Source organism: Notolabrus celidotus, chromosome 18, assembly GCF_009762535.1.
Source record: "Notolabrus celidotus isolate fNotCel1 chromosome 18, fNotCel1.pri, whole genome shotgun sequence".
Classification (NCBI taxonomy): domain Eukaryota; kingdom Metazoa; phylum Chordata; class Actinopteri; order Labriformes; family Labridae; genus Notolabrus; species Notolabrus celidotus.
This window is the reverse complement of record NC_048289.1, coordinates 11,445,769-11,471,776: the sequence shown is the minus strand read 5'-3', so window position 1 is coordinate 11,471,776 and position 26,008 is coordinate 11,445,769. Positions and strand designations below refer to the sequence as shown.

General features: G+C 41.7%; 1 protein-coding gene across 2 annotated transcripts in view; it reads left to right on the top strand.

Annotated features, from left to right (window-relative positions):
* Positions 1 to 26,008, top strand: part of trrap (transformation/transcription domain-associated protein) — a 114,762-nt gene that overhangs the window by 67,903 nt on the left and 20,851 nt on the right. For both annotated transcript variants that reach the window (XM_034707109.1, XM_034707107.1), the window contains exons 57-63: positions 2,502 to 2,693; positions 8,013 to 8,208; positions 9,015 to 9,133; positions 10,169 to 10,315; positions 12,898 to 12,998; positions 16,555 to 16,756; positions 18,797 to 18,958. In XM_034707109.1, the coding sequence (XP_034563000.1) occupies positions 2,502 to 2,693; positions 8,013 to 8,208; positions 9,015 to 9,133; positions 10,169 to 10,315; positions 12,898 to 12,998; positions 16,555 to 16,756; positions 18,797 to 18,958 (1,119 nt within the window). The remainder of the gene's footprint in view (positions 1 to 2,501; positions 2,694 to 8,012; positions 8,209 to 9,014; positions 9,134 to 10,168; positions 10,316 to 12,897; positions 12,999 to 16,554; positions 16,757 to 18,796; positions 18,959 to 26,008) is intronic.

Genomic DNA, 26,008 nt, shown 5'->3' with positions numbered 1-26,008 from the left:
AAGCTGGCTCTTGATAAGGGCGGCCCTGTCTCCGGGATATTTATCAAGTGTCACCCTTGATAGGTGCGCTTTGACCGATCACAGTAATTTTCTCCAACATTGGAGGAGCTCTCACAAATACACAACTCGTCTCTCTCTCTCTCTCTCACTCTCACTCTCACTCTCACTCTCACTCTCTCTCTCTCTCACTCTCACTCTCTCTCTCACTCTCTCTCTCTCTCTCTCTCTCTCTCTCTCTCTCTCTCTCTCTCTCTCTCTCTCTCTCTCTCTCTCTCTCACTCTCACTCTCACTCTCTTCTCTCTCTCTCTCAATTTTCCTCTTCTTCATCTGTTCTCATTTCGTGTTTCTTTTACTCATTCATAAACACTGAACAGCAATCCACAGATCTGACACAGCAGCCCCCCTCTGGGCTTTTGTTTGTTTAGCGTTAATGCACTCAGAAATGTAATCAATAGCAAAGCCTCTCCTCTCCACGGCTCTTTGTCACACTGGCCAAGATGATTAGTCATTAGTACAAAAGTCCTGCTGAAACCATTCAGAGAATGAAATGGAAACAGTATTGTTGTGCATTTGTCCAAGTGCTAAATTATGCAAAAACAGAGTCATAGGCCATTTTCCCTTAGATGTTTACATTTAATTAAAACTGCCACAATCTCAATGCCGTGAGAAGTGTGCGCTATTCTGCTTGACTTCACACTGACAAAACACACACACAGATAAACAGCAGGCCACACACAATGAGAGCACTTTTTTACTTTTTTTTTCCAGTTCAGGAGACGGCCAACAACAGATCACTCAAACCACTCGCTGTGGGGTCCTGCACTTTTTATTTTCACATATCTTTTGTAGTGTAAACGCTAATGCGGCCTGATTCCTAGCAGAGGCATAAAAGGGAAACGCGTCATCAACATGTCACCAATTTATTTGTGTGCTTTTTTTAGCTGCAAATAACAGTGACTGACTGTCGGTGAGTCAGCCTAGATGTTAACCAACAGAGAGACAAAAGACGTTCAAGAAACATGTTGTTTTGCATGTAGAATTTACATGTTCAAGATGGTAAAGTCAGGTTGGTTTGATTGCTGAATTATGTTTGGTTTTGTTTTCTTTATTTCTGTTATTAGATAGCAGTTTGTTGTACATTGACGGAGAGAGACTAATGTTCATTTCCTCTGCAGTCCCTTGTTTTTAAAGATTATTAGAACTAAATACAACCTGGGGGAGACGATATGTTTACATTAGAGTGAGCCAGAAACATTTCAGGGAGATATAAGTTACCGAAAATCACATTAAAAAAACATGTAATTAGCCAAGACAAGACAAGACAAACATAGATATCATTTACTATATTAATCCGATCCTGTATTGTGGGGGGTTCAGGAAGCAACCAGCACCTCGTGATGGCTTTTTTACAAGCACAACTCAAAATGGCGAACAGGTATTTATCAATAGGCCTCGCCTGAAAATCTACATCTCCTAAAAACAATGCAGTAAATTGTAGGGGCAGGTCAGTATTAAATATACTTTTTAATATTCTATTGAACTCTATCCAGAATGGTCTTAACACTGGACATTCCCAGAATATATGCCAGTGGTCTGCTTCCTGAAATCCACACAACCTCCAACATTTTGAATCCCCTTCTGTGAAATGAGCTTTCTGCTTTTGGTGTGACAAAGAAACGAATCCAACACTTCCATCCAAATTCACGCCAAACTTGAGAATTGGTACATTTCCACTGGAGTTTACACACATCTGACCAAACCTCATTTGGTATAAACAAATGACCCTCTTTCTCCCATTTCTCTTTAATATATCCTCTGGTTTGTGGTTTCTTTACCATAAATCCCTTTTTAAAGTTTAGAAATTACATCTTTACTTCAGTCATTTTGGTAAGCACTTATAAATAATCTCAAAATCAAAGTCTGTTTTGAATTATGGTTTTAATGTTAAATCTGATATCACTGCTGTTGGGTTGAAACCTCATATTTCCAAAACTACAGCTTTACAGGAAATAAAAAAACATTTTTTTTAATAACAAAACACTGAACGGGATTCAATCACAAGCTCTTTTGATTACCTTTCATTGCCTGACATTTTGTAATGCCCACATACTGGCATATAGGATGACCAAAAACATACATTTTTGAAAAAATTAATAATGAAAGATGGAGATACGAGGTTTCTGTCTGACAGCAGTGAAGATTAAGACTTTTACTTGGCAAAAAGAGCAACATGTTTTTCTGTAGATGACAGATGGTACAAAGCATCAAAGACTGTTTAAAGAAACAGATTACAACACATTCACGCTCTATAGATGAATTTAAAGGGAAACTGGCAAAGCAAGGTTTCCAACCACAGCTGGGTTCTTGTGAGTCATCTTGATATGTGGCGGAGGAAAACAGATTTTAAAACCACAAGTATGATCACCAACCGAGCCACAGACTGTAGCTGCTCTAAATATTTGTTCTGATGCACAAATTGAATTTCTGTCTGCATGCCCAGGTGGAGCTGAGCTGTCCAAAGGAGATGGCCTGGAAGGTGAACATGCACCGTGGCTACCTGGCCATCTGCCACCCAGAGGAGCAGCAGCTGAACTTCATTGAGCGACTGGTGGAGATGGCCTCCAGTCTGGCCATCCGGGAGTGGAGGAGGCTGCCTCACATTGTCTCCCACGTGCACACACCTCTACTGCAGGTCAGTACACTCAAAGAATGAAGAGTTTCATTCCTGCTCTTCATTTTTAAGACTAAAACTGCTGTCAGGAAACCAGGAAGAGCAGCCAAGAGAAGTCAGTTTATTGTCCCAGCACTTAAAGAGATTCATGTCTAGAGATCATCAGTAGCCCCGAGACATTGCGTTGTTGAGTAACACTGATAAGGGCCTCCGTCTCCCTCTCTCACAACCATTTTTGTAAAATTGAGATAGATGATTAAAAAGAAATCAGAAAACCTTTAAGCCTCTTTGATTTCAGCACGAGAGATTACAATAGAAAGGGGCTAAGATGAAAAAAGAGAAGGAGAAAAGAAGGCTGTGGAAATTGAAAACGGTGGAGAGGGAACAGAATAGAGAGGGGGGGAGAAATAGAGAGAGAAGAAGAGGAGCAAAGAAAAGAGACTGAGTTTAGAATGGCTGTAATTACTTCCCTGCCATCAGATAGCATTTGATTAAATACCTGCAGCAGAATTACATTTACATGATGAATGGGACGGTCTGAATGAAGGTTAAAAATGGGCCATCAGCTGATATTAACAGATAATTGTGAAAAATATTGTATTGCCTAATTTATTTTGTTTTGGGAGATTTGATTTTAGGGCAGGGGGGGTTAAGTCTTCAGCACAGCTCTGATTCGCTACATTTATCTTTTCAAAATGGCTATTTGAATTGGGTGACTACGTTCTTTGTTAGTGTGTGTGTGTGTGTGTGTGTGTGTGTGTGTGTGTGTGTGTGTGTGTGTTTTGGGATGTGCGTGTGCTTGCATATGTGCAGTCCAATTATTTACCCTAGCCGAGGGAAAACAAGCTATTTATTCCTCTGCCCAGCCAAGCGGCCTGTTGTAAATCTCCATTCCAAACTCTATATCTCATATTCACGACTCCATGAGCCTCAGAGAATGAGGAGCCAAGACTCTGCAAACACAAACACACACACACACACACACACACACACACACACACACACACACACACACACACACACACACACACACACACACACACACATATACACATACACACACACACACACAACTCAAATACCATCTGAATCAAGTTATCATCAAATCCCAGCTCTTAGCAGTGACTGGCGATCGATGGATTATCACCCACACTATTGATCATGAGGCTTGGCATTAATATTGATTGATGAGTAGTTATAATGGGATGATTGATTACGTGTTCACAGACCAGCTTTGGGCCAATCGATGAGGATTCTTTTTCACAGAATGAGATAGAAGCCCTCGCCTTATCCCAGCTCCCTTTTCTTTGTACCATATCATACCATAGAAACATAGGAAGAGTTTATTATTTTTCCTGCTGTTTTTTATGTTTAACGGATGGATTTTGATGGTTTCTGTGGCATCTTGATTATATATATAAATAAACCTGTTTCTTCTGCTAATTTTTCACTCACATTAGCCCTGAAATTGGTTCAGAGGCCTCATGTTTTTTTGTATCAGGGCTGCCTTTAGCTCCTGAGGTCTAGCTGTCCTTAGAGGTAAATGTGTTTGGTCACTTTGATCCATGTGGTTTGTGGAGGCTTTCGGACCCTGGGATTGTTCAAAATGAGTGTTAAGCCAGTGACCTAGAGGAGGACAGCGGCAGTGTGTCTCCTGTCATCATACCTGTCAATACCATGATGGCAACAGTCCATTTTTTCCAGAGTCTACCTTTTATTTCATCCTTTGTGTTTCTTACTTTTGATCATTTTGCTGAATAGTCCCACACACTCATTCTGCACATGAATGCATTTGCCTCACTCTGTGGGTCTTTCTTCTGTCCTTCAGTGTCCTCTTGTTTCTCCATCTATCTTTGTATGTTGACCTTGATTTAAGAACTTTTTTTAATTCAAGTACTACATATGAATAATTTAATTTTCCTGTTATATAAAATCTAAAAGGATCTGTCTACTTGATGCTCTCCAGGTAAACTTAGACTAGTTTTAAGCAATACAGAATCACATCCTCTCTTAAGCATCTTTGGGTTCTACACTCTGACTTAAACCACTATTCACTGCCTGAGGTGTTGCATCACACACCACAGGTTACTTTTAAAATCATAGTACTTATTCAGCCCAAAACACAAACACAAAACCCATTCAATGCTCTTTTTCAATGCTGTATGCCATACAAGGAAAATACTATTCTCCATAATGTATATGGCTGCAAAACGAAATATCTCAGAAAGGAATCTTACAGACTGGACAGGTAATAACTGCAACCCTAGTTCCACAAGAGTCAGGACGCTCTGAAAAATGTTGATTAAAAACAGAATTTGAAATCATTTGAAACCCTGTATTTTATTGAAAATAGTGCAAAGACAACATATCCCATGTTGAAACTAGAAAATGTTATTGTTTTGTGAGGAAAATTTGCCCATTTTAAATTAATGCCAGCAGCACACATGGGGCATGTTTACCATTGTGTTGCATCACCTCTTTTTTGTAACAACATTTTGTAAACATTTGAAAATGGAGAACAGTTTCTGGAGTTATGAAGGTGAAATGTTGTGCCATTCTTGCCTGATATAGGATTTCAGCTGCTCAACAGTTCAGGGACTCCTTTGTTGTATTTTTCATTTCATGATGTGCCAAATGTTTCCAATAGGTGACAAGTCAGGGCTGCAGGCAAGCTAGTTTATCACCAGGACTCTTCTGCAGAGCCATGCTGTTGTAGTATGTACACAATGTGGTTTGGCACTGTCTTGTTGAAATACACAAGGCTTCCCTAAAAAAAGGCAGCACATGTTGTTCTAAAACCAATATACCTTGTTCAGCATTAATGGGGCCTTCCCAGCCGTCTAAACTAACCATGCCAGGGGCACTAATGCATCCCCAAACCACAAGGGGTGCTGGTTTCTGAACTGTGCTCTGATAACAAGCCAGGTGGTCCCTCTCCTTTTTAGAGCACAAGATATGGCATCCATGATTTCCAAAAAGAATGTCTGAGGCTGTTTCCGAAATCGCCTACTATACTAGCAGTACGTACTGATATGTCCAAAATTCAGTATGTAGTAAGTAGTATGTGAACAAGAGCAAAATCTGCAGTATGCCAAAACTCCCCGGATGTCTACTGATTCCGGAAAATATCTCAGTGTGCATCGGACCAGTCTTCCTCGCGTACTGTTTCCCATAATGCACAGCGCTCGTTCTGCTTTTTCTTTTTCCTCATTTTTTGACGGGAGGAAATCTGTTTTTGGGTGCTTTGAAAGTTATCAAATTACATATAAACCACTTCCTAACTTTTTAAATCATAAATGGATGCTAAATAAGCTTTTTATTTATCGGCTTCGCCGTTGTTTACTTCCGCTTTCCGAAACCGGAAATCCAGCGAAGTCTGGCTCAGCATGCTGCATGACAGATCGGACAGAACAGTCATACTACATACTAAATTCAAACGCAGTATGTAGTAGGCAATACCTACTGCCTACTACATTAGTAAGTAGTATGTAGCAGGCTGTTTCGGAAACAGCCTCAGTCTATATTAAATGGGTTCTACTTTAATTGACGATGGGGTTTAAATGAGTTTCAAACCATATAACTCTGTTTTTAGCAACATTTTACTAGGGATGGTAATGAATACTCGAGTACTCTGGTACTCGCCATTGACCCCATTATTCAAGTAGCATTTTGTTACTCACTCACCTGGCAACATAACTTGAACTCATACAGCGTTACATGTGTGACCATGTGCATTTTGTTTTTGCCTAACTGAATATACTAGGTAGGAAAACAATTAACAGGATATAAACGTATGACTTCTCCGGCCACAGTTTCAGCTTTAGTACACACCGAGCCAGATTTCAGCGAAAACAACTGTTTTACGGCAGCTACGGCAACTCTCTAGGAACATATTATTCCACCAAAAGCAAAAGCACAACAAATACAGAACCGTCTGCGACACCTGCAACATGTCAGTTATAAAAGTAATGTCTTGAAGTCCTTAGAAAAAAACAATGAAGTTAATGTGCATGCAAGATATGTAGCGTTAAACTTGCATACCATAGAAATACTAGGTCAATGCTTAACCACATGCGATTAAAGCACGAGGAAAAAACAGCTGTTAGCACACGCGGAGAAGTTTAGCCTGCTAATAACCAAAATGGACTTTTATTTATTTATTTTTGTTTACGGTTAAAATAATAATAATAATTGCGAGTACTCGAGTAGTCGTTCATTAAGTAATTAGAGTAATTGAGTACAAGGATTACTGTAAATTCCCATCCCTACATTTTACTCAGTGTCCCATCATTTCTGGAATAGGGGTTTGTATTTGAGAGATTTACAACTATGAATATCTGTTAAAGAGCTTGAGTAACAGAACCAACAGATAACCCAAACAGGTCCCTGCTCTCCGTATCCCCCACTCCTCATCCGCTCTCTAAGCGTCTTATCCTGACCCTTTCTTCTGACCCCTTTTTCAGACCATTCTCCTTTATCCTTTCCATTTTATTCATTTGAATGTTTTTAGGATGTTCTGCTTCATTGTATGTTACACAACACACCGGAGACAACAACAAGCACTGTGAGAGATGCATCAGAAGGCTTTTTGGTGGCTCTTAGCATGCAGACAAACCTTAAAGCGAGCACGGCTTAAATGCTGAAGTCTAAAACAAAAACACAAAAAGGAAACAAATGATACGCTTGAGATTTCTTTAAAAAGAGAAAGTCGTTGATTGACTGCAGATGTCAACATGTGTGTGATGCAGCGCAAACTAAGCTAGACATTTGGCTCGTGGCATACATTTGTGGAGTGTATTGTGTAGACAGAACATTAAGGAGATTAAATGCAGCTGGTTGACTGTCTGGACAGAGGCTTTGAAGCAGACTGCAGAGCAAGCAGGGAAACAAAAATGTTGACTGTAAACAAAGAAGCAAGCCATTTTAAGTAGCGCTGTGCCATTTGGCTGTGGTTTTCAGATCTTCCATCTTGTACACTTCTTCAAAGAGCTGATTAAGAGCCTGATTAAAGATATGTGGTATCTTGCCAGAAACTTAAAGCTGAAGAGTAGGTTTTACCTTTTAATTGATATCAGTATTTTCTCTTTTTTTCTTTCATTTCCAGTATTAGAATATACCTCTAATGTTCCTTATTCATATGTATTCATATCTTTTCATCTGTTTATTTTCTTCCTTTCTTACTCTGAAAATTGTCCCAACCCGCGTTAGGTCAAGGTGGGTGGGGAGAGTATTAAAGAGAAGCTTACATGCCCTCTCAGATTGTTTACACTCACTGTAAACGTTAATGTAGAAACAACAGACATAATTTTATTATTTAACGATCTTCTGTTTTGTCCCCAGGCTGCCCAGCAGATCATCGAGCTGCAAGAAGCAGCCCAAATTAACGCAGGGCTTCAGCCAGCCAACCTGGGTCGCAACACTAGTCTCCATGACATGAAGACCGTGGTGAAAACATGGAGGAACCGACTGCCAATCGTTTCTGACGACCTATCCCACTGGAGCAGCATCTTTATGTGGCGCCAGCACCATTACCAAGGTACGGCACAGACCAGGTGTACTTCCTGGTATTATATTCAAACACACACACACACACACACACACACACACACACACACACACACACACACACACACACACACACACACACACACACACACACACACACACACACACACACACACACACACACACACACACACACACACGTTAGTGTTTCCAAGGTGAAACTCTCATGCAGAAACACTCTGGCTCTTGCACAGGTTTCTGCTAGTTCCAGGATGGGGTCTTCTGTAAAAGGCCACGATGAGCAGAATCCCCTCAGGGTCTCTGTACATTTCCAAATGTCAGCATGCTAAAGCACTCTCACTCTCACTGCAGGACACAGCTCCTCACACACACACACACATATTTACCTTGCTCAGTGCTCAGCTCTCTCCCGCGGTGACTTTGAAACCATTCAGTGAGGCAGCCACTGCAAAATGTGATGTCTCAAGCAACTTGAGCTCCAACTCTGGCTGTGAGGCGCTGAAATAATGATAGCACTGGTTCTCTGCAGCAGCGTGCCAATAAAATCTACTTCATTTATACGTGACAGCTTTCAAACTTATGTTAAAGTGAAATGGAATTTTCTTGATGAAATTCATCGCCATGGCCCATTTACTGTTCAATATGTTCAGTGTCCCCAGTGCCCTCCTCTGCATTATGACAGCTGAGCTTTCTGAGTGCTTGACAATCCCCAGTGTTCATACTGCTCTAAGCTCTCCCTCTTTTTTAAACTTCTTCAAATGGAAATCTAAAGTGAAGAGCAAAGACATGTTCACGTTTGTTTTTCTCTGTCTACAGCCATAGTGACAGCATATGAGACGAACACACAGCACGATCCAAACAACAACAACGCCATGTTGGGAGTGCATGCCTCGGCTTCTGCTATCATTCAGTATGGCAAGATAGGACGGAAACAGGTACTGGTTTATGTCTCATATCTTTTCAACTGTGACTTCAGAAACAACATTTTGCTAAACCTCTGTTTGTCTTCATCATCATCGTCATTATCAAGGTTTATATAAGCCTCAAAATCACTGAGGTTAGCTTCATTTATAAGGAAGTCAAGATACAATTAAAACAAACCAAAACAAAGTAAAAAGAGCAATCCTCTGAGAAAACAATTTCACACTGAGATGAATTGATTTGAGAAAATCGACTTGAATTGTCCTGGATAAATGAGAGCGTCGGTCTGTGGAGTCTGTTTTGCATAGTTCCATGTTTGAAGCACAAAAGCTTAAGTCCTGTTTGCCAGGTTCAGAGCAAACCTGTAAGACTTACAGTTAGAAGCACAAGTGTGGTAGTTTATAGTGGTCCAGTTCAGAATGCAATGATGAGTGTTTAGGGATCTCCATTTTTAAGTCTTAGAGAGTGATGAACTGAGATGGAAGCAGCAGCATATCTGCAGATAATATCAAAATAATCTAAAACTGAAAGGAAGAGTGCGATGTGTTTGATTGTAAATGATTCAATATGACTCTCAAAATCACTTCATGTAGTCATGTAGACTGTTAAAAAAAAATTTCTTGCCCGAGTTTCTCTCTGCTAGTGTTAAATTTGTAGTTTGAGACTGATAAGTGCTTTCTTAAGAGAATTAAAACAGTTTCTCAGCAGCGAGCCGTACATAGCCAGCAGAACACTACAGAAGAGTATCATCTGCATACAGATAGATACTACAGTCAGTCATAGAGGAGACAATGTTATTTATTTAGATTGTAAATAAAACAGGGGTAAGAACTGTTCCTTCTGGAACATCTTTGGTTAACAGTAGACTCTCTGAATATATATCCAGCTTTGACACACTATATCTTCCTATTAGAAGAGTAATTGTGGAACAATTTTGAAGTGATGGACTCAAACCTGAGAGGAGCGTGATCAACGGTTTCACCAGTATCTTTTATTCCTTTAACCTTTTATGTTCTGTGGCAACACATCACACTTCTTTTCTCCCTCAGGGTTTGGTGAATGTGGCTCTGGATATCCTGAGTCGTATCCACACCATCCCCACGGTGCCCATTGTTGACTGTTTCCAGAAGATCAGGCAGCAGGTCAAGTGTTACTTGCAGCTGGCTGGTGTCATGGGCAAGAATGAGTGCATGCAGGTAAGATTGGATGTCTGTCCTGTACTATATTTCCTGTTTTTATATAAAAATGTATTTGTTTGAAATAATCACAAGGTAAGAGAGGGTATACCTAGACCAAACATCAGTGCAGAAATGTACAAACTCTTGAGTCAGTGCAAGAACAAAAGAGGATTTCAACACTCTGCCGAGCAGTTTTGCATTAAGGTGCAGAAACTCTGACAGCATTATGCAGAGGTACGGGACCAGGTGGGCAAAACTGAAGGCTCCAGTGATGAGAAGGACAAATTCTGCTAGATTGATTAGCTGCACAAAGCTCTTCTGCTGATGTTGAATTGGATGGAGTTAGTGAATAACATAAGCCTATTGCTGTTTTCATGCTAACAACCTCACTTCTTACTGCATACAAACCGCTTCAGGGTTCAATTGTAAGTAAGCTGAGACCACATCTTTGAGGCAATCTCGGCTTGCTTGTGTTATTCTGCAGAGTGCAATTGCTGTATTCACTAGGGGTGCAACAATACGTGTATCTGTATCGAACCGTTCGATACAGTGGTCACGTTTCGGTGCGCCCTATGAACCGAACATTACGCATTTTTATATTTATTTGATCAACTTCTGATGAGGCGCTCTGTGCTTTAAGTTCAGTTGATCTGCGCTCAACTCCTCTGGGCTGCATTGTCGAGCACAGGTCCACTGAACTTGGCGCTCCTCCCACATTCATTCAGTCTAAGTTGGTCACGTTTGTTTTAACTGTGCATCATCTAGAAATATATATTTCACCATACGACGGGTCTGCTGGGTTCATATGTTCACGTATGTGTTTGTGAGCGAGCGCCCGCACGAGAGGGAAGCACGAGTGTCCGGCCGGGTCCTGCCCCCCCTTGGAAGTCAAAGCAGAAGTGATTTAAGGTTACCTCTCTTATAGATCAGGTCTATACCTTGTTCTTTTATTTAACAGACTAAATATCCTTTTGTTTTTTGTCTTATTTACATGATGGGATGTCATTTCTGTCTCTACATGGTCGCACGTTTGCAATTCTGCTCTCTATCACGCACGGCAGATGCACAGACAGACAGACAGACAGACAGACAGACAGACAGACAGACAGACAGACAGACAGACAGACAGACAGACACAGACAGACAGACAGACAGACAGACAGACACGAGTATGTGCACGCACGCACGCACGCGCAAGGTATAGCTGCCCCTGATACATCAGATTTAATTTAAACTGTGCTTTTGAGCTGAAACAAATGTTAGTAATTTCAATAGTACAAGTACAAAAAAGGCTTGGAAATTTCTCTTTCTGTATCGAAACGTATCGAACCGTGACAAAAACGTATCGAACCGAACCGAACCGTGGATTTTGTGTATCGTTGCACCCCTAGTATTCGCATATCGACAAACAACCCCAGTCAAGGAGGGAAACGCCCCCTTTTCAAAATGACCCTGGTGTGAAAGCGGCGGAATATGAGCAAGCATTTTGAAACGGCAGTAAATAAAAGAACTTTCCTTCAATTGGCAGAAAGTTTGAGCAGAACCAAACTGATTTGTGAAGAGCCTTCTGCCGTCACTGTACAGACTGAGAAAGTGGAATGGGAACAGAGACGGATGGATAGAGACAAAAAAACAAGAAGAGCAACAACTACAGAACAGATAATACAGACGTATGGCTTCAACACCTAGGAAAACAATGAGAACATGTGTAATGTCAGAAGTAGCAGCATAGTTATGACAAGCCCCCTCCTCACTTCTCCCTTTAGTGTTTTACTAAGCTCTGTTTGTACAGTGGATCTTTTGGTAGAACTCTCCCATAATTAATGATATATTACAAATGTCATGCTGTTAACAGGTGTGTTTTTCATGTTAAAATCCCTCTTGGTCGTACATTTTTTTTGCTTTATTTAGTATGTAGAATCTAATTATGTGTGATTAGGCATGACAAATGTGTAGTCCCATGTAACACCTGCAGCGTGATGACAGATTTGGACCGGTCCTGCATGTTCTTATTTGAAGCCAGCCTCAACACATGTGAAGCACTCGATGTGATTTAAGTACTAGTGTTGATTTCTGTTAGCAGTAGCTGGAGGCGTAGTTAGCGGTACTTGGATTGGGAAAAGTAGTAAGAGCAGAAAGTGTTTGGGGTGGCTCTGGGCGACAAGCAATAGCAAGGAGACTTATAAGAGAGCGTCACACAAGAGCTTGCTCTTAAGCCCATGGAGTACTCTGATTAATAGAAGCAGTTCGGCACACCACAAGTCATTAAAAGTGCCAGTAGACACTCCTCTCTCTCTTTCTCACTCTCTTCTATCTCATCTGTTCTGGTTCTCTCCGTCTCTCTCTCTCTCTCCACTGCTACACATCGTTTGTCACAGCAGCACATGGGGGACACCTAATCAGAGGCTCACCATAATGGAAGTTTAGTTCCCCTAACACCTCTTTTCTCTCCTCTTAATGAACAGCGAGCAGTTTGTTTGTTTTTCACCTGTGATTACGGCCCCGTCTAAAACACAATGTCGGGGTATCTTCTTAGAGAAGTTTCCTCTCCGCAGGTTAGCGTGAAGTTAAACTGTGTTGTTAACTTCTCTCTGTTTTAGGGTTTGGAGGTGATTGAGTCGACCAACCTGAAGTACTTCACCAAGGAGATGACTGCGGAGTTCTATGCTCTGAAGGGCATGTTCCTGGCACAAATCAACAAGTATGTTCACGATAGCATCAGCTGTGCTTTTACTCTTATCTTTTTAACTTTGGACAACTTCAGAATTTATTTAATCATTTCTTAACATGTGTACTTAAGATGTCTGCGGCAAAATCATGACCCTCTTTTTAACCTGCCGAATTGTTTGAACCTGTGTTATTAAATTAATTAATGCCATGTCCTAAAAATTGCCAGCTGTTCTTAATTAGCAACGCCCATAAAAGGGCATGAAACTGCAGGGCCGTTTGCACAGAAAAATCATACAAGATTAAACAGAGAGGTAGGTAGAAGTCTCAAATTCCTAAATTGAAAACCAAAACACAATTTCGCACTAAACTCAAAAAGTCTTAATAGGAATAAAACAACTGATGTATTATCTGAAATTCTAAAGCACAAGAAGCAGAAAAAAATTATATCTTATGAGCAAAAACATTTAATGATATCGCTCGGTCAGTAAATTAAAAGGAGGTACACCAGATAAAGTGTAATAAAATAGTTTGATCTTAAATCTACATAGGAGAATTCGGGCAACTGGGGGAAAAAAAAACGTAGGGGAGACAAGCAAAACACATTTTTTTTCATGCCCCACTCCAAAATTCTGACTTTTGTCTTTTTTAAATTACACTTTCAAATCATAAATTTTTTGCTTGCTCACCCTCAAATTTTTTTTTTTTTTGAAGTGGCCCTAATCCTCTTCCATATAAATCTGAGGGGAGAAATGCTGACCATTTCTCAAACTGTTCAGGATAATTATGTTTGACGGTACATTTAATCTCTAAATCGCTGCTTAAAGCTGGGGTTGGTAGTCAGATTTAGATACACTTTTTGTTATACTGGTTAAGATTATCTTTATGTCCTGATGGCAATCAACACATAATGTGTTCTTAAAAAAGAGCCAAAAAAGCTGCTATCTACAGCCGGAGTAAACCTGGGAAAACACCAATCCCTGCCTTTGGGAGCCAAAATATGAAACCAATCCAATCCCGTCCTTGCGTTCTCTCGCCTCCTGTGCGTACAGTTCATGTTTGTTTGTGTTTTTAACTTAACATGATAATGTTTTTGTGTTTTCTTACCGCTGAGTGAGACATGAGTTGACATAGAGCACCGGTTTTGAATTAGTCACGATCATATGGTCGCGAATCAGTGAAGCTCGTGCATGTGAGTGTGCATGCATCGTTTTGGAGGAGCTCCAAGGGGAGGGGGGGAGGGGTTAGACGGAGTCCCTAGGAAATGCTACATTCAAACACGTGACAGATTTGTCATTACAATTTGTGTGTGCAAAGGCAGGCTAGTATTTTGTGAATGAGTATTGCCTTTCCAGTTATTCAAGAATTCTTACCTGAAGTAGGTAGCTTATATTTTGATTCAAAGTTATAACAAACATTGAATAATTGGTATAAAAGTTTACTACACTAAAAATATGTTCTGATTTTTGTCATTCAATAAGATACATGTTCAAAATGAAAGAAACACAATAGCCAGTTAACCAGTGGACAGTTAGCTGTGGCATGTCAGTACTGAAGTGTGCTCTTGAGTTTTTGTGGACTTTTGTTGAGCGTTTGTTACTCCCCAACAGATCCCAGATAAGAGAACTTTGCTGAATGGTTCAGTTGATGAAGGAGGCTCATTTCCACTTTGTAGCCAACTTTAGATTTGCTTCTCTCACCTTTTTGTCAGTTTGTTCATTATTGCAAAGTCCTCAAACTGTGTAAGTGGTCCCCTGACTGTGTGGGTGTTTTATCCTGTCAGGACTTAGCAGTCATATCTAATCTACGCTCACTGCCTCCAGCTGACTCACCTCACTTTATTTGGCTTCCATGTGAATATACATCTGCGTCATTACTTTTGTAACTCTGTCAAGCATTGTGTTTTTGGCTGCAGGGGTTGCCTGTGGAGGAGTGTACGACTGCTGTGCTTGATACCCACAGCCACACTCTCCCTCAGCCCTTCCCCTTCAGCAGCCACTACTCGCCCGTCATCTTTGACATGACATGGCGTCCTGAGGGGTGAAAGACAAATTGCGGGAGGCTTATTAAATGTATATGCAGCTCAATAATTAACTTGAGGCAATTTGCTGGAATCTCCGGGATCAGCAAAAACTTGCTTCCACCTCAGCAGGGTTTATTACAATCATTAAGTCTACCCCATACACCAGGGGAGAATTAACAGCCAAGTTGGGGTTAGGGGGTTGAGGGAGTCTTTCTGTGTGTGCGTGTATGTGAAAAAACACATGTGTGCAGGATTTTGGGATCATTCAATTAAAGGGTGTCAGATTTGACAGTCTGCTGGGTGCCGGTGCTCCTGTTGAGCCGGGTAGTAGGAACTGTTAATGTACTTTAACACTGGCAAAGTGACTGAGGCAACCCCATTAAGTATTACTGGAGGGTCCTCAGCTCTGACTCCCATAGCAATCAAGCTCCCATTTCTTAATCACATGCCAAAATGCCTTTTATAATAACACATTTTAATTGATTGGCTGGGGAGACGTTTCACTGTGAGTAAGTGGGAGAGCAGTTTTGGAAGCACTCCTGAAATGGAGGATGTCCATTTTGCAAGCTGTAGCTCAGTCAGGCTTTTTTTCATTGACAGGCCTGTCTGCTTGTTTTGGCTGCAGGGTAGGCGCGTCTCAGAGCGCCTCTTGCATCTTATTTATTAATCAAAGATTGAAAGGTGTGTAAAAATTATTCACAGCATGTGCCAACCGGTGCAAAGAAGTGGCTTGGTGCGGTGAAAACAGCTGATGACTCAGAATATATTTCCCCTGTCAGCACAAATGGCGCAGTCGAAATGTGGGGGTCGCTGCCAGATTTCACCTGTCTATTTCTTTGCCTGCTATTTAACAGCTTTCTAAATCGAATACTCACAGTGTGGCTGCTAGATTGCACTGCCAGGATAAAAAAAAAAAATCCCAAGGGTGCTTGAGTTTTATCAGGCTGCAGATTTCTCTAAGCTGTTGCAATGCTCTTCACGGTCAAAGTATTTGTGTACAGATAAATATAGCCATTACCCGGAGGTTTTTACCTTGCTGCAGCCCTGTCACTTCTGATGAAATAGGAAGATGCTAAGCTCGTATGTCATCCTGTATTTAATGGATCGATCTGCGCAGTATGATAGGGCTGGGTTTAACTCATATTCCAACACAGCAAAATGTCTGAACCTTTGGTGACATTAATTCATTCTGGGCTAAACGCTTACTCTGTAGTGCTGAGAGGAAAGGCCTTGAAGATTACAGCAAATGAAATATGGTGCTTATTGATGTGTAGTACATAATTCAGAATGTGATCATCATAATCTGTTTCTCGCACACTCCATCTCTCTTCTTTTCTTTCTCTCTCCACACAAATGTTGCATCCATCTCTTTTAATCCAGCCCCTCTCCTTGGTGTCCTTTTTTATTTAGTCTCTCCTTTTTTCTACTGACTTCCCCTTTCACTCATCTCTACTCCCTCTCCCTTCCCCTCCAGCTACCCTCCGTTTGCTCTCTCACCCCTGACAACTCCTAGTCACCCCCGCTCTCTAACGCTCTCTGACCTTTCCTCCACCCTGTCTTGTTCCAGGTCAGAGGAGGCCAACAAGGCCTTTTCCGCCGCCGTACAGATGCACGACGTCCTGGTGAAGGCCTGGGCCATGTGGGGCGACTACCTGGAGAACATCTTTGTTAAAGACCGACAGCTGCACTTAGGGGTCTCCGCCATCACCTGCTACCTCCACGCCTGCCGCCACCAAAACGAGAGCAAGTCGCGCAAATACCTCGCAAAGGTGATAGGAGAGAGCTTTTCCTCCACCATATGAGCACTTTTGTTGTTTATCTCTTGTTAAGGGTTTCATGAACAAGCAACCACTCCTCCATCTAACCCCTGTTTCTGTAGAGTCTTAATCCTGTCTCTTTTCAAGGCAGAGTCCAATTTAATTCCCTCGTTTCCTGACCCTATCCAGACCATAAATTATTTGTCCTGATGAGAAGAAAGGTGTTATTTTTTTTCCTTCTCCTCTGACACGCTGCCACAGTTACAAGCAGAGAGCGGTAATTTGATCGATTACAGTCTAGCGGTAGACAGTGCGAATGGGTTCCCACGGCAGATCGATGGCGGTGTGAAGGCCATCCTCTTGCACGCCAGGGTTAACAGACTAATGGCCTCCCCTGATACTCCAATCTCACGACCCTCTACACGGACCGACCTCTTTTTAACAGTCACACCAATGCTGTCGTACTTATCCTCGGAGTAGGGCCTGTGTGGGAGGTAAAAGAGATGGCCTCCTTGCTAACAAGCATCCTAACGTGTTTCACACATTCAATACAGCTCCTCCAGACCATTTAGAGGTTAGCACAGACAGACCTCTATAATGCTCACATAATCAGATAATCAGCTGCCATTGGCGCAGTTCTCTAAACCAGAGATGACAACATGGGTAAAAAAACTAAGAAAATAAGCACAGGGAAATACATTACCCTGTTTATTTTAGGTTTTCTTCATCACACAACTTAGTGATGAGGAAAACTCCCCAAAACTGTTGCAAAACAAGTGCATGTCTTTCTCTCCATGAGCTTGTGCAGAGCATGTCAGACGCTACTCATAACATGTGCAGTCGGGGTTGAAGAAGATATTTTATTAGTCCTGTGGGGGTAATTCCGTTTTTCCCTCTGGTGTTAGATCATGCTACATACACAAAGTCTAATATACACACTCATGCACAAACAGGAGCCGATGGATGTGCATTAATGGGAAGATGTCAGAGTGAGGAAGCTGCCATTGGACCAGCGCCCCCTGAGCAGTGTGGGGTTCGCTGCCTAGGAAATAAACTAGTGCCTATCCAGCTACCAGCCCAATTTCAAAACTTGGTCAATACCGGAACTTGAACCTGCGACCCTCCAGTTCCCATGCCACGTCCCGATGGACTGAGCTACTGCTGCCACCTAGAGAGCCAGAGATCATCTACTAGTTAATCTGTCTCAGATTTGGATCTCAAGTGGAATATAAAAAAATTCCAATAAGATGACCCACACAGGTATCGTCAATATGTGGGTTAAGTGTAGGTTTCTTGTTGCTCCATTAAACACATTACTCACAGGATTTTTCTTTTTTTTATTATTATTTATTAATGAATCAGACTGGGCTGGGAGATTTTGAAAACATGACTCAGCTGCCTTCAGGGTCTCTGTGTCAAAGAGCCACAGATGAGTCACATTAAAGAGAGTCATTCTGACCGCATAAGAGTATCTGCCTTCATGTGTCAGACTGTAGAAACACTGAATATGATTTATCACATCCACTGTCAAACATCAGGCATCACTATCATTCTACGGTCTAATAATAGCCGCTTCTAGCTTCACATTCCAATTAGATGTTTTTTTTTTCCTCATGCCCCCCTCTGACACCGTGCTGCCAAGCTGGGTTGGCACAGCTTAGTCCTGATGTGGGGAAGTGAGGTGACCAGTCATTATCAGTAATTACACACAATCTGTGTACCCCGGTTGGCTCACTAAGGGGAGCCTGAAGGGGCTGAGTGGGGTTAATGTCTTCATCATAATGTAGATGCACACACAGGCACACCAGGGGAGCAGGGATCATCTCCACATTGGCTCGGCTTTGATCATTGGAAGGATTGCCAAGAGGCTGCTTGGCATTCACAGCAGGACTGGTCTGATTAATGTTCGAGACCTTACCTCTTGCTATGTGGTGTCTTACAGTTGTTGGCAGAGTGTTACATTTAATTTGTTGATGTGTTTTTTCTTGCTCTTCTTCCTGTCTTCACCTCTCTGACTCCACTTTCTCACGTTTTTTGTTTCTCCTTCTTCAGGTGTTGTGGCTTCTCAGCTTTGATGACAAAAACACCCTGGCAGACGCTGTGGACAAGTACTGCATTGGAGTCCCACCCATCCAGTGGTTGGCATGGATACCGCAGCTCCTGACCTGCCTGGTTGGTTCGGAAGGCAAACCTCTGCTCAACCTAATCAGCCAGGTGAGGCCTTTTTCCAAGAATCCAATCCCCAAAACAGATCTAGATCCCCATTGAGCTTAAGCCAAAATCCTTTTGGTCTCTGAAATTAACTTTTTTATCAAAGAAAACATCTGTCAAACACCTTTTTCAAGTAATCTCACCACTTTGACTCATCCTTCTTGTTGCTTTTTTCATTTTGTTTACTTCAGTTTCATGTTTGGATCCCTGCTCCCTACATCAATCATTCCTATCTTGTTCCCTTGGCTTCCTTCATCCACTCGGGGCAGCACATCTGGCTGCTGCGTTAGCATTAGTGCTCATGCACGTCTTTCTAATCAAGATAAATTAACCACATCCACGCCAAAGTGGCCTCTCTCCTGCATTCTGTTTACCAAATTAAGCATTCAGATTTCTCCACCGTCCCTTTTACAGCGATTTATTGGCTTCCAGCAGTCCTCGGGTGGATTGGTTTTTAAATTATTTGTTCAAGAAATTATTATAAAGTTAATATCGTGCGCATCCGCACTGCGGGAACAGAGCTAGTAATTAAACCGAGGACTAATTTGCTTTGCTTAATGGAGTATTATTTCCGCACAATTTGAAGTGGGTGATCTTCAAAGAGTAGTCTGCTATGACAAACAGCCATCCTCTCAGCAGAGCAGGGGTGTCGTAGGAGACGAGCGAGAGTATGGAGGAGGATAAAAAGGGAGAGAGGGAAGAGACTGGGTTTTAAAATACAAGTGGGTTGTGTAAAAGATAGATGAATGGAGAGATGGACAAAGTGTGTGATGAAGTGAGACATACTCTGGGAATCCTTTACTTTTTAGGAAGCAGATAAAAGGACTCATCACACTGACGGTTGGTTGTTAAGCTCATTGGCAAACTGGTTTAATACAAGTAAGCCGTTAAATAAATGAATATAGCACTGAAAGCATAATTTATTTTTATGCTTTTATCTTGTTTTTTTATGTATTGCCATAATATTTTAATGTCTTCTGTCTGTAGAGGACACCGTTTTTACAAGGTTTAAAGATTTAAACTTCTAGGGGAACCGTCGAGTCGCTTAAACAATGCCTGCCTTCTGAATGTTTATGAATGGAAGTCAGAGGACGACCACAGAGATTTAGCCCCTCGCTTTGGTCTGCTTTGTCGGCTTGTAATGACTGAAGACTAAAAGGTTGACACCTTCTCCTTCATCCCCTTTTTTATGTGAAGAGAAAACCACATTTCAATGCATGGAAGGCTTTGTCTCTGCCGCTAACCTGAATTATTTAGAGTTTCTCTGCGGCGGCGGGATGTTTAAAAAACGTATGTTGAAATATTGATGAAGGTGAGGAGACGAGCGCCTGGGGGCAGAAGAGAAGATGAATCAGAAAGTTAACAGAGAATCTCAACACCTCTCCGCACACACACTCAACCCTCCCTTTTTTCCTCTCTCTCTCTCTCCCTCGCTGGCTGCCTCCTTGTCTACCATTCACCCTCTTTCCCTCGGCCCACTTCAGCCTCGCCAAAATATGACATTTCTTATCTTCCCATTAGCGGCCTGATCTGTGGTTCCTCCTCTTCTTCTCTGCCTTCCTTCCTCTTTCATCTTTAATGCTGCTGGTAGAAGCCACTTAGAACTCCCCCCTTACCATTACTCTTAACTCCAGTCTTCAAACTTTACATCTCAGTGGTGGATCTTTCACTTTAAAAGCTTCTGTCTACTCTGTTTTTTGAAAGGAGAATCATTAAAATAGCACAATCACTGTATTTGCAATTTATGAGCTCAAGAATTTAAGCAATTAGTTGAAGGTAGTGTGTAAGTATTCTCAGAAAACTTTACTTTTCACCAGATGTGTTAATGTCCCCTCATTCTACTGAATAAATCTGCAGTTGTGTGTACACTATTCCACACCAAGCAACAACCTCTGGTCTCAAACTATGAAGCCCATGCGAAAGTGTTCTAAACTGCAATTCATCGAGAATCCGCATGAGGCTGACTGCAGAAACACCGGAAACCACATAGACCCCAATTCAAAAAAAGGCGATCTTTGCAGCATTAATAAACATGTTTACAGCCTGGTTCAAAAAACGGCTTGGGTCTAAGTAGCTAATTTCTCTATCGGCACACACTGTACGGGGGGTGACTTTTTTCTAACTCGACGGTTCAGAAGATATTAAGATTACGAGTTTTCGCCAAATTGAGACATGACTGACTTGACTCTCAGTCAGGAACACATAGCTGTTGGCTAGGAGGCTCAAACTCTCTTTACTTCACACTATGCCTGGTTGAGTTCTGCATTTCCAATATGGCTGCCGCAGACAATTGGCTTCCAAACAGTGTTCAGGAACAGATGGATGACGTCATGGATACTACTTCCATATTTTATACAGTCTATGTTCCGCACACACATATTCACCTAACAGAAATGTATAACCTCATATACAAATAAGTCTTGACACTGTGCAAAGTTGAGCTACCTTCACCATGGACACTTATGTATCCTCATACCCTCATGGTTGTTGGTGCTGTTAAGAAGCTAAGGGGTTCCCTCTTTTCTTTAGAGCAGGGGACGCTGCATCCATGATTTCCAAAAATAAATTTAAGTCGTCTGACCAAAGGACAATTTTCCACCTCGCCTCAGTCCGTGTTAAATATGCTTGAGCCAAGAGAATTTGCCAGCGTTTCTTGATAATGTTTATATGATGGTTTCCTCTTGTTGCATTGTGAAGTTTTAACCAAGCAGCAACCTCCGGTCTAAAAATATGAGTCCAATGCAGAAGTGCTAAAAACTGCAGTTCATCAAGGATCCGCTTGAGGCTGGCTCCGGAAGTACCGGAAACCACATACACACCCATTCAAAAAGCCGATCTTTACAGCAGAAATAAACATGTTTAAAGCCTGGTACAAAAGACGAGTGTAGTCTGGATAGCTCATTTCTCGATCGGCTCACACTGTAGGGGGGTGAATTTATTTTTAACACAGCAATTTCAAAGATATTGAGGTTACGAGTCTTCCAGTGAGAGGCACAGCTGACTGCGGGAACACTGTAGTTGTTGGCTAGGAGGCTCAAACTCTACCTCTTTACGTCTCACTGGCTCCACAGAAGCAATATGGCTGTCGCTGACGATTGGCCTCAAAACAGCTCTTCAGAAACAGATAGGTGACATCATGGATCCTACGTCCATATTTTATACAGTCTATGGTTTTAACCCACATTTGTGGATGCAGAAACTGTCTTTACATACATTTGTTTTTAAAGGTGATTTTGAACCCATGCAATGACTTCCATTACAGAGCCATGTCAGTTTTCTATGCAGTGCCACCTGAGGGCCTGACAATCATGACGATCAAGTACTTGTTTCCAGCCTTGTCTCTTTTGTACAGACATGTCTGCAGTTACTCTGAATGTTTTAATGAAGTTGGGTACCAAAACTGATGAAATTCCCAAATACTCTGCAATTATGTGCCGAGGAACATTATTCTGAAATTGTTCAACCATTTTCTCACACAGTCTCTCAGAGTGGTGAACCCGTTCCCATCCTTACTTCTGAGAGACTCATCTTCTCTAGAATGCCGTTTTTTATACCCAGTCATGCTACTTACCTGTTGCAAATTAACCTAATTAGTCTGAAGATGTTCCTCCAGGTGTCTGCATCAAATATTGGATTTTGGGTTGTTGTTTCCTGTAAATTTTCTGGAGGAGAACTCAACAGTAACTTATGTTGAGCCTTTTACTGACACTGTGGCTTTTAGTACAGGAAGCATTGAAGGCTTCATTTTAGCCACAAAAAAAGCAGTTAGAGGCTTTTGGTGTTGGCTGAAGGTTTCTCCATGACTAGATTACCTCACCATAGAGGAAGTGGAAAGTGTTTTCCTAGATGTAGTTCAACTTAATAATAGTTTTCAGTCATCTCCTCTATATCATTTCCAGGCTTTGCCTTTTTTTCTCAGTTAGTTCATCTAATTGGACTTCCCAGCTTTGGTGCTTCCTTTATAGCAAAACCACAGCTGACTGAATGACCATGTAGAGCTGTGGGGGGGGACATCTGATTGGGCAAAGCTAAGTTTCGTGGACAATCTGAGCCTGCTGGGATCTGAAACTGCTCTTTAGCAGTCCAGTCTAAGGAGAACTACAGTATGTTCTGCTTATTGTCTGGACAATCTATTTACTTCTTTGGCAGCTTTGAACCTGAGCTGGTTTTTGCGTAATCTTGATTTGTGCAGTTTAAGCATCCCTCTGAAGACCTGGGGTGGATTTCTGAGGAATAGGGGTAGAGTCAGGGGAGGCAAAGAGGGCCAAAATCCATTTAGCTGTAGGCTACAGTATGAGAAACGGATTCTTCTCTTTCTTTCCTTTATATCCCCCCACACCATCCACCCTCGACCCACTTTCAGCCAAATATTGAGCTCAGTGTGGTTGTTGAGGTGAGTAGGTATCCCTTTCTTCCTGCAGGCATATGGGGGTCTAAAAGGGATCAAGTAGCTGTGTAATTGCTACCTATGAAATCTTGCTCCAAGACCTGAGAGAACCCTGTGGTTTGGTCTTCCACCAACATCCAGCAGGCTTGAAGCCAGGCAGGAGTTCCTCCTCCTCCATGAAATTCAAGGAAAAGTCTGTTTTGTTTTACAACCAGGTACTGAAAGTCATTGTTGCTAGCAGCTTTAATAACATTTCACATGTCTTTAGAGAGTTACTCTGCCATGTTGCTTTACCCACTTATTTGACAAGGAGATTAAAAGACTGCATTAAACAAATTTACTTCAGCCTTTTAAATTTAACACACTGATTGTGAAAAAAAGAACTTCCCTTCTAGAAAAGCACCCAGAGAAATGTTCAAAAACCAAAGGCTCTGGTCAGGGCTCGTTTCAGCTCTGCCTATAGTTTTGAAGAATGACAGACCTCTGTTCTTGCCCCTGTAGGTATTAAGGATGCTTTGTCACAGCTTGTGTTACACTTCTAGGCGCTCACTTTGTGCAGTCACAGTGATAGCCAAATGTCACACTCACAAATCTATCTGTGTCGAGTTGAGATTACCTCTCTCATGCAAAAGGGGATTCCTTTCAATTTCTGTGATGTGTCACAGTGGGTGCTTGTCTTATGTATCAGAATACCATTTGGTGACAAGTGTGGGGATGGAAGTTTTAGAGTATTTATAGAGCTTTTGCTGCAGTTTTATAGACTGTGTGCGAGAAGTCAACAAAGGTACCTTGTCATCACTTGTTGGTTCGTGGAAGGCCGTTTGAAGCCTTGAGTTTGGCATTTTAGGTGTTTTATTACGATTATGAAGACAGGAAAGTCTACATTTGGACAAAAGGGTTGAGCTGGAGTGGAGCCACGGGATGGCGAATGTTTTACAGTTATGCAGTCCATACTTGAGACAGAGGGCAGCAGCATTTGTCATCATTGTAGCTATCCATCTGCTCAGTAGGGAAAAGCCAATGGAAAATCTGAACTCCCATACATCAGTGGCTGAAACAAAATTACAGAATATAATAAAGAGCATGCTAATCAATCAGGTTTGGGAGTAGCTACTAATTAATGCTAGCAAAGAAATGCTAGAATTCACATATTGAAAACTTCTTATACTACGTGATGTTAATGATGAAAAATATCACTTTAAACACCAGGGTGGGAAGTTCAATGGCTGTTAGTACAGCATCCTTTCAGCTAACTTAGTCTGACAGTCAGCAGCTCCCACCTGCTGTCACTTAAAGCAACCAAACTTCTTATCAAAAGACCCAGAACTTTGGGCTTTTATAGAAATAAAACAGTAGAGTGGTTTAAACTTCAAACCATAGACCATAGACTGTATAAAAAATGGACGTAGAATCCGTGACGTCACCCATCTGTTTCTTAAGAGCTGTTATGAGGCCAATAGTCGTTGGCAGCCAGATTGCTGCTGTCAAGCTATTGTGGCGTAAAGAGGCAGGCAGTCTCCTAGCCAACAGCTACAGTGTTCCCCCCTGTCCATCAAGTCAGCTGTGCCTCTCATTGGAGGAATCGTAATCTCAATATCTTTGAAATTATTGCGTGAAAAAATTCAGCCCCCGTACAGTGTGAGCCGATCGAGAAATGAGCTATTCAGACTACGCTCATCTGTTGTACCAGGCTGTAAACATGTTTATTTCTGCTGTAAAGATCGTCTTTTTTGAATGGGTGTGTATGTGGTTTCCGGCACTTCCGGAGCCAGCCTCAATGAACTGCAGTTTTTAGCACTTCTGCATTGGACTCATATTTTTAGACCGGAGGTTGCTGCTTGGTTCAGAGCCAACGAGACAAAAATCAGTTTTGTACTAGACTGTCTAATTTAGCTGGTAAGTTTGGCATTTAAGCATGAAGTTTAATGGGGATTGATTCATCTTGAAGACAGCCCCAAGTGGCCACTCTAGGAACTGCAGTCTTTGTCTTTTTGTGTAGGTTAGATATTGTTAGATATTGGTGTGTATGGGAAGAAGACGTGTGAGTGGCAGACATTAATGGTGGATAACAAAACTAATTTACAACCAATGAGTTTGACCTTGGAAGACAGGCAACAATTGTTGCTGCATTTCCTTTGCAGTACATTTTTTTAGGGAAACTTAGTTTTGATTTCACAACGTGAGCTAGCATTATGCTAAGCTACAGGCTAGGTTTCAAGGTAAACCCACTTCTCAATGAACTGTGACCATTTACAGATACATTACATTCCTGCTGTGTTATTTATTAAACAAACGCTTCCTCATCACGTCGCAGGTGAATATGTTATGTGTCTCAAACTTGCATTCTTTTATGTCCTGACTTCAACCATTAAGCTTTCCAATGTTGTAGGGGACTTTTTCTTGAAAGTCTTGAGGGCAATTTCATCATCAGTCACATTCAGTTTTGTAATTCAGCCATGACGTGTTTTCAACTTTCCTTAACTCCCCTGACTCGAAGCTTCAAACGCTCCCTGTGTTACAGCAGAGGTCTCGAGCTGTATCAGTATGATATCTCTCTCTCTCTTTCTGTCTCTCTCTCTCTCTCTGGCGCACATGCACAAACACTTTCTCTATTCCACTTTCTCTCCATCACCTCTGCCTACCTCACCCCTCTCTCCCTAGTTTGC